Consider the following 10,326-nt stretch of genomic DNA (forward strand, 5'->3'; position numbering starts at 1 on the left):
CCACATTTATGAAGTCACGATGATATCGTTACTTTTACGTCGTGACAACTGCCTGTCTCGTATTCTAAAATGATCATGGAGCTAAAAAAAACGTCACGACTAACACGTCACTTTCAACGCAATAATTAAATACAAATATGCACCTACCATGTAATTTCGAAGGAATCTAAAGTTTATGTGGTATTTAAACGTTACGGCCACAGCGCAACGCGTCTTCGATTTTTTGTAAAATAATCGCGCTTTGTATTTTTCGCATGGAACCTATATCGAAAAAGGACGATGAGGCATTTACAATATGGATTAAGTTAACCTTTCAAATGCATTTGCAGAATAAGTTTTTTTACCTTGGCGATATTAGGGCCATTGATTAGAATATGGGCCCCGGCCCGATAATCGAGTATTGAGGTAATATATGACGTATTTGTTTAATGCATCATAGGCTAAAAATGCAATGAACGTATGGAAAAAAATTGATACTACACAACACCAACACATAATAACATCGAAATTGTTCAACATGGAATAACACATAAAAAGTGATATATTTAGACAAGGTATACTTTTCAACGATTTATTTAATAATAACGTTACTGTGTTTGAGATGTAATGATTACTATAATTTGCTAGCTCCTGTGCTAGAAATTATCAGCCAGTTAAAACCATCTTTGAGTAAATGCATGCAAGACTATTGTTTTTCTTTATCACTACTGTTTTTTTTATAGATGGGGTAATTCATCGTTGTTGAACTCCGTGAGCAGTACCACAGCCCCAACCAGGTATGCTACCATCGCCAATACGAAGAAAAATCGATCAATTACAGTCGCCATGTATCGCCATTCCGCCAGTTTCTGAAATGAACAACAGTTGAAATAAATTACTTTCTTTTTGTTTCGAGCATGAAAGTTCGAGACAACGTGATTTCAATTTTTGCATTGAATATATTATTGTTTATTGATTATATTGCCACTCGATTTAACATAATTTTTTATTGACTCCTACCTCAGCTTGCGTTTCAGAGTTATTGATGTTTCCATTCAGTAGTTGAAGTTCCGCAAGGATCATCTGCAGTATCTTATTATTGGTGTAGTCTTCTTCGACAGCCGTGCGTTTTAACTGCATTCTGAAAGTGTCGGTGATTGCCACTTTCTGTTTCATATTCCCGTTTGACAGTAAAGGTTTTTTACCCTTTGAACTACTGGCGTTTCCTAACAATTGACATGTGCTTAGAGACTCTTCGTCTTCCACATCGACGCGTACATTATGTGTATTCCCGCGCACACCGGAACGATATGGTTTCATGAGCAATACTTTCGGTAAAAAAATCAGATACAGTTTTCTCATCCAACGTGGCATTACAAGATTGTATGCGGGTCTGTGATGTAACCGCAAAACAGCGACGCTGATGATGATGGAGCATGTCACCAGAAATAAGTTAAACATGAGGAACTGGATTATAATTGGAACACTATCGGAGGTTGTCGGGATAGTACCAGCAACAAGAACGCTGAAGACCGATATAGCAACGAGTAATGAAACTCCAAAAGACATTTTCTCACCAGACTCGGGCGGTAAACATAGTACCAATACTGTCAACAATGCCATAGCAATGGACGGTAATACAATGTTGGTGATGTAGTATAGAGGTCTTCTTCTGAGAGTGATGGTGAAAACGATCATACTATAGTGTTCATCGACAACGTCGGTGATCAACTTGGCTGATGAACTGACCCAATCCCACTCACTGTTCGTTAAAAAGTTCTCTTTGACAATCGTGTCGTATATAGGATCCATCACTACCTCCCCGGCATCGTGCTCCCATGGGCCGAATTTTAAATGACATTGCTGACTGTCGAATGGGAAATATTTGATATCCATGATACAAGGCGTGTGGAACGTGGCAGGTGCCCAGTAAACGATACTTCCATCGTGATGGAGTCTGGTGCCGTCAAGAGGAGGGATTGAATACTCGCCGTTTACACTGATGGGATACAAGTGTGAATTTATATTAGTATTACAAACTAAAGATCACATCCAGGATATCACGTGACCCTTTTTTAAAGCCTGAATGTCCTAAGATGATATAGATAGTCGGGACGCTCGGAACATTATCAATTTGGCACAATTTCATTAAGCCATATTAGGCCCCACGGGGATTCATGCCTCATGGTGATTGACAGGCATATCCGATTAATTTATCGCATATTAAATATTAATAACTTGCAGACAATATATAAAAATGTTTCTTATTAAGGCATGATAACAATAATTTACGACCTTGGACATTGACGAATAAATTAGATAAATCCTCACCTATTGTCCAGCATTACGTGAGGTTTCCAGACATTACTGAATGGCACTACAATACTGCTAATATTACTGTAATCAGACGCGTTCCACTGAAGATTTTCATCCCGCCAAAGCTGTGTTGTAAATCAGTAATGAGATATTTGTATTACGTTAACACGTGTTGTAAATCAGTAATGAGATATTTGTATACGTTAACACGTGTTGTAAATCAGTAATGAGATATTTGTATACGTTAACACGTGTTGTAAATCAGTAATACAAATGAGATATTTGTATACGTTAACACGTGTTGTAAATCAGTAATACAAATGAGATATTTGTATACGTTAACACGTGTTGTAAATCAGTAATGAGATATTTGTATACGTTAACACGTGTTGTAAATCAGTAATGAGATATTTGTATACGTTAACACGTGTTGTAAATCAGTAATGAGATATTTGTATACGTTAACACGTGTTGTAAATCAGTAATACAAATGAGATATTTGTATACGTTAACACGTGTTGTAAATCAGTAATACAAATGAGATATTTGTATACGTTAACACGTGTTGTAAATCAGTAATGAGATATTTGTATACGTTAACACGTGTTGTAAATCAGTAATGAGATATTTGTATACGTTAACACGTGTTGTAAATCAGTAATGAGATATTTGTATACGTTAACACGTGTTGTAAATCAGTAATACAAATGAGATATTTGTATACGTTAACACGTGTTGTAAATCAGTAATACAAATGAGATATTTGTATACGTTAACACGTGTTGTAAATCAGTAATGAGATATTTGTATACGTTAACACGTGTTGTAAATCAGTAATGAGATATTTGTATACGTTAACACGTGTTGTAAATCAGTAATGAGATATTTGTATACGTTAACACGTGTTGTAAATCAGTAATGAGATATTTGTATACGTTAACACGTGTTGTAAATCAGTAATGAGATATTTGTATACGTTAACACGTGTTGTAAATCAGTAATGAGATATTTGTATACGTTAACACGTGTTGTAAATCAGTAATGAGATATTTGTATACGTTAACACGTGTTGTGACAATTTAGTGTGTTGCGTGCGTGTGTGCACAAATGTAAGAAATAAATGTCCTAAGTATTCCGTTTGTGGTATGTATACATACAACTTATCCGTTTACTTTATCCTAAATTCCAATTAAATTAAAATTTATTTAATTTAATTTAATTTAACTCAATGTTATTGCTATCGTTGTCACGTAGATGTGTGTATGTGATGTTAATTCCAATACAACGATTGTCTAAAATAATTATAAGTTTGCTTATATATATATATATATATATATTGTCGATTAACCCCTGGGCCAGTGAACAAAATAATCGTGCATCAGCACACATGAAATATTGTCTTTGTCGTATCCATGTAGTTGTCATTCTACACACGGCATTCACGTGATATTTATCACGTATTGACCAATTAAATTAATGGGAGAGATAAAATAAGTATCCGTTGTCACGAAATGCAAAACTACAACAGTGTGGCATGGAAATCGTACTCTGGCAATAATTTAGGTCTGTAATTTAGTTTGTTTGTTGAAGCACATATTTACGAGCAAACCATTGTTATTATTCAATACTTATACTGAGAAGTATTATTGTTACCATGACAATATTCACCTGTTGAGTCCAGCAGCTCGTCTTCATAAGCTGGTTTTTCTCGTCCTATGCCAGATAGAGAGAAGTGGAAGTAACATACCCATATATAAGCGTAGATCCTCAAACAAAAGTCGTATAGGGAAATAACACAAATAATAGGGAAAGAACAAAAAAAAATGGAATGGATCGAAAAAGAAACCCCAAAAAATAAAAAAACGCAGCATAGTCAAATCAGTAAGAGAAATGTATATGGACTCCATGGTATACGTGTACTGATGTCAGGTGTTCCGAAAAGAGTGTGCGCACCCAGCACCACGCGTTACGCCCGTCATATCATTCTGTGTCATAACTGAGTGGTTTCTGTATGAAAACGTATGTCTACATCAGGTGTCATTGGTGCCCTCTGAAGTCATCTTTGTAGCTGCTGTATTGTATTTAACTACACGCTCATTAAATCTAAAAAAAAATGAATGTTGAAGCCAGTCGTTCTCCACAAAACCCTTGGTTTTGACGAAAAAAGGCAATGTATCCTTAAAAAGTCTACATATGTACTGCAGGCCCTGGCATATCGAATGAGTTCGAAAATGTATATCCCTTGGGTAAGTAAGAATGAGATATTGCTGCAAGGATGTTGAAAATTTATGTTAAATAAATTAAAATCATCTCTCTTTTCATATAGTCTAGTAGAGTGCTGACCAAAGTCAAATTCAAGGCACAGATCTAAGTATAAAGCAGAAAAAGCAGATTCAGGTTGTATCATTAATCTCAACTGCAGCTGTATCATTGGAATATAATCATTAAATTTAGAATTGTTGATGGAAAAAACGACATCAATGTCTCGAAAATGTAAAATTGAAAAAATGTTGCTTCTTTGTATCTCTTTAACTAAAAAATACTGTAAAAAATCATCTTCATACAGTCAAATAAACAAATAAATCAATTAGGAAACTAGCACAATTTGTTCCCAAAGTCGACTAAAATGTTATCAATAAGACATTCTAGTATACTAATAATGATACATACTTTCACCTCAACATAACCCACCAGACTATATTGTCTAATGATATGAATTTATGACACTTAAATTAATAATTTTTTTTCTTTGTAAATATACGTTGGGGACAAACAAACTTGGATGAATAACGTATCCGAAGCTTCAATTTCATTATAATGTCAAGTTTACGCGAAAGATTGTTCAAAGAAACAAATCTACCCGGGAAACAAACTTATTTATTCGGTGCGGTGATATGAGATGTAGTTAAGATATTTTAATTGCGTTGGGAATTTTGTCGTTATAAGCACAAATTCTTTGTTACTTACCACATCAAGAATCTGGAGTATGTACAAAGCAAACTCTAAGACAATGGGTTTGTTATAGGACTTGACAGGTCGGACATGTTTGTTATAACCTTCAAAGATCGTATTATATAACCGTTCTTCTACGTCACAGGCTGAGCCACCTGCAATCATCAGAAGAAGCACCGTTAAACCTTCGACCGTCAATTTCAAACATTGTCACATTTCACACAATTAACCCACACAATTATTTTTGTGTGAATTATTAGAAAATGCCAGAAATGAACAACTATATTCTGTTTGCGTTGTCCTTTAATATGAATGTTTAATCATAATAGTGAACAATAATTAATCATTAATCTATCGACCGTCAGTCTCAACCATTGTCGCATTTCACACAATTAACCCACACAATTATTTTTGTGTCAATTTTGATTTCAACCAAAGTTATTAGGAAATGTCAGAAATGGACAACTATATTCTATTTGCGTTGTCTTTTAATGAAATACGAATTTTTTTCATGATGGTGAACGCGAATTGTAGTAAAGAATAACTGCCATCATGATTGCGAAATAAAATCATTATGAGATCCCCAACTAGCATGACAATGACCGAGATATTACTTGTACATCATGATATATACGTTGTACGAGGCAATATAATATTAAGTTTTAGTAATTATGCACTTGGATTGCGAGCTTGATATGCTGACTTCTTTGTTATTTTTTAACGTATAACTAATTAAATGTTATGTTATTTCAAGGTTACAGCAGCTACTTCTCTATACGAGAAAGGCTTCGATGAGCAACTTATCAAAGAACGCACCGGCCACCGCTCTGATGATGGTCTGCGCAAATACACGCGAACCAGCACTTCACTGCTGAAAACAGTGTCTGATTCTCTGCAGCAGCCAAAATCAGTAGTTGAACTTGGCATCAAAGACCAAAACGAACGCGTGTCATCACCTCATCGTACGCAACCAATAGAGACCACCATTCAAAGTGAATCTAGAGGTTCCTTTCAAGGCATTTCTATTCAAATTCAACATGGCGATAACAAAGTAAATATTGTGTTCTAATTTTGTACTGATGAATTCATTAAAAGCAGGTGCTTTAAAGCACCCTCCATCTGTCCTGAATATTTCACTGAGTGACGTGGTGTTACGTATCATATGTAAATTAGTAAACCTTCACGGTTACATTGATATTCAAATTAATAAACCTTACAGTTTTATTCATGTTAATTGAGTCTATTAATAAACTGTAAGGTTTGCTAATTTGAATATCAATGTAATCTGCATAAGAACAATAGGTGTTACAGTAATAAAAGAACGCTTAGAACAATGGTACACGTGACTTAGAGTGGTATAAGTGTAATGATGTCAGGTGTTTCGAAAAGAGTGCACGCACCCAGCACCACGTGTTACGCCCGTCATATCATTCTGTGTCATAATCGAGTGGTTTCTGTATGAAAACGTATGTCTACATCAGGTGTCATTGGTGCCCTCCTAAGTCATCTTTGTAGCTGTTGTATTTTATTTAACTACAAGCTCATTAAATCTCCCAACAAAAATTGAATATTGAAACCAGTCGTTCTCTACAAATCCCTTGGTTTTGACGAAAGAAGGCAACGCATCTTTAAAAAGTCGCATTTCACACAATTATTTTTGTGTCAATTTTTATTTCAACCAAAATTATTAGGAAATATATTCTATTTGCGTTGTACTTTAAGGAAATGTGATTTTTGTAGTCCTGATGGTGAACGCTAATTGTAGTAAAAAACAACTGCCATCATGATTGCGAAATGAAATCATTATGAGATCCCCAACCAGCATGAAAATGACCGAGATATTACTTATATCATCATGATATATACACATTTTGTTGACTTACCAGTGTTGTTTAGAACGCTTGACAGAATAGCAATAGTCAACATAACCCAATAAAACTCCATTGCGAAAGAAGTACAACGATTTCACATAGATTATGAAAGTAGACGACCGGCAGCGTTTTTGATAGTGAACAACGTTGACCGATGCATGCGTCTGTGAACACCGATGATCGACTGTGTCGGAGTATTTGACGTGGTGCTATTGAATATGTATAACATAGAGTGATGTCATAATGTATATATGAATTACATTACGCAGTGTCGGGAAATTGTCTGATTGTATCGAGGTAATTATTATAATGAAGACATGCATTATAAATATATTGATTTATGCTACTCACCCCCAGATAATTGATAGCTTTGATGACGATCTATCTATAATTATATCATTATATTTCTCATATTAATCCCACGAGGTTAATGCTTGACTGAATGCAGTGCGTCTTCAGCACGTTTAATGACTTTACACAATGTAAAGCGTCTTTAATATTATATGAAGTTAGTACTTGGCCTTCATGAATAAATAATGGAGATATGGCTTTTCAATTCTTTCTCAATTTATAAAGCCAGAACAAAAAGTTCCAAGTAAATTAACATTCCAGACAACATCCAACTGAAGCAAAGAATGCGGGGACTGTTTCCGCAACTGTTTCGTCTTCAATTATTTGAAACTTGAGGCAACCTGTATGTTTTATGTGACACGAAGAGTATAAAGAGTTCCACGCATTGACGTGCAGAATAGTCCCGCGTCCCCGGGCAATTTAATAGTGTTACGACCAGTGCACTGTTTAATTAGATTTATAACGTTGTGGCAAGTAATTACGGAAATTAATTTAATATTCGGAAACACTGTTGTGCAATATTAATCGCGAAACGCATCATTTGATATATTGGTGATGGTGAATTTTCAAACACGTTATTAGTGGAAGAACCTTTCAAAATTAAAATAATCTTTTGCAAGTAAACTCTTTTCAAAATTGTGCTAGGGAAAGCACCACGTTTTAAAGCGTTGTAATAATAAAACAGCCTGCCACGGTTGAGATAATATCGTACGTGTCGAAACTATAAACACTTTAAAAAATGTATGCCTAGTGAAAACACGGTATTATCGCAAAAAAGAGCTTGTATTATTGAAATAGGAACTTGTATTAATTTTGCTGCCCCGTTGATTTCAATGATTTTGCCATTTGACTTCAGTGCGCCATTTTATTTGAATCTGCGATTAAAGGGGCGGTAGTCGTCGCGCCACGCATGCGCGAGATTTATGGGTCTCATGTAAACAAAGATGGCGACTTTGACTGTTGTGTACAAACGAGTTTGAACTGAGACGTTTCCAAGCTTTAATCAGGTAATTTTCAGGTGATTGGAAGGTATCGAAGGTTTACATATTTGTCTTTGACATGGCCGTATGATCTTATATGTGAAATCTTTCCTAATTGAAGTACATAAAGATGTGATTACATAACAAAATGAAACATGCGGGAACGCCTACAGCTGAAATCCTTGCATGCCTTGACCAAGCGAAAGGTTGTGAAGAAATGTATTTCTTCCTGGAAAGTAGGACGACCATTGTTTATACACCAAAGGAATTTAAAATATTTGTTATGTTTGTTATTCCATCAGGTATTATCCATTACAAACTCGAGGGGATTTAAAGTAAATAATACAGAGAAAATTTCATAAAACATATATTTAAAAAAAAAACAAAAAAAAAACATTTAATCGAGGGAAGAACAACATTACAGCTATATCATCCTGAAAACAAATTCAGCTCAAAACAAAATAATTTGCATTTATTTTACCTTCGTGCCTTTCTACCTTTCTATCATTCAAACCCATTCTTCCTAGACCAGTGTCCTTCATAATGGTAGTGAATTTCGTACAGTGAAATTGTCCTTTGTGAAAAAATAAAACTGTCCACTTCCGCGCTTCGACGCGGAGGCAAGACATGCAATCGAAAAGACATCTACATGAGAATATAATATGTAAAGTGTTAGGATAAATGTATTTGCAAAGGCAATCAGAATATATGGTGTGCGGGATGCGCCGTCGACGAAGGCGTAGGAACCATCCTAGGTAAAAAACTAAGACTAAAATGAATAAAAAATGTATGCTGTGATATAAACAAAATAGTCAGAAAAGAATGTAAGCTAGAAGATGAACGATCTAGATTTTTCTACTGAGTGGTTTTAAAAACGGGTTCCATAAACCGCCCGAAAAGTGTTATACGGCTCTTGAGGATTTGTTGCATGCACTTGAACGCTTATGTAATCGAACGTGGTTCAGCAAGAGACATTGCATGTCATTTCCTTTAATGTTTTTTTTTCGCAATTGCCTGTACTCGCTAGTATCTTTGTTTGAGTTTATAAATAAATTATGATTATAGTAATGTACGTGCGCTCTAGGTATACTTATACGCAAGGGTAATTACAATCACTTATTTTTATTGAACGAATACTGCGTTGTTTGATGTGAAAACAATGTGCAGTGAGAGATCGAATGTGTACTTGAATAAAATATTGCGTCTTGTAATTTCATATTACCGATTGGATCGATTGACACATGGTCATATGCACACAATATACTAAGAATAGATGAAGAACACTCGCACATTACGAGCCTCATGGTGGAGTAGAAACGACTTGTTATCACAATCACGTCTGAATAAACATGTGATAATTTGGTAAACGAAATAGTTTATCGATAATGAAAACCATTTTAGCCGTATCAGCCAAATTCATATCTGCCGAACGGGGGTTCGGCGATTTTCATTACAGGAGATGTTCTGATGGAGTATAGGTACCGTTTAGCTGTACATAACTCAGCAAATTACTGATTTTATAATAACCAACGTAAGTTAATATGGACATGTGTCTTATTTTATTATCTCTTAATGAAAATGCTGGTGTCGTGGAACTTGTCAGGTCTGCCAACACTTGTTTATTGTCGCAGTGAAAGTAATTTCCGTTCAGCACGACCTTTGGGTGATTCAGATAAAATTATGAGAGTCGATTTGTCATGATGTACGTCTTGTCTTCCAGTTCATGAATAAGTCCGTGCGTTTAATTAAAACATTTTATTACACGACTTTAATCATCACCATAAGACACTGTAACACAATATCGGTGTGTCGTGTCATAGTTACTACATTATATTGAAATATGTTTGTATATTTAGAGTACTAACAAATTCTCACTT

At 35.0% G+C, this 10,326-nt stretch overlaps 1 protein-coding gene across 1 annotated transcript; it reads right to left on the reverse strand.

Moving 5' to 3' along the window:
• Positions 1–557: 557 nt before the first annotated feature.
• Positions 558–7,191, reverse strand: LOC100368788 (neuronal acetylcholine receptor subunit alpha-6-like). Its single transcript, XM_078010798.1, has 6 exons — positions 7,131–7,191; positions 5,263–5,402; positions 3,964–4,008; positions 2,311–2,420; positions 1,000–1,978; positions 558–848 (listed from the first exon to the last, which is right to left on the reverse strand). The coding sequence occupies exons 1-6, from the start codon at positions 7,189–7,191 to the stop codon at positions 717–719; spliced, it is 1,467 nt and encodes a 488-aa protein (XP_077866924.1). The 3' UTR covers positions 558–716.
• Between the last annotated feature and the right edge of the window lie 3,135 nt (positions 7,192–10,326).

The sequence above is a fragment of the Saccoglossus kowalevskii genome, chromosome 6 (genome assembly GCF_978046115.1).
Source record: "Saccoglossus kowalevskii chromosome 6, keSacKowa6.1, whole genome shotgun sequence".
Classification (NCBI taxonomy): Eukaryota; Metazoa; Hemichordata; class Enteropneusta; family Harrimaniidae; genus Saccoglossus; species Saccoglossus kowalevskii.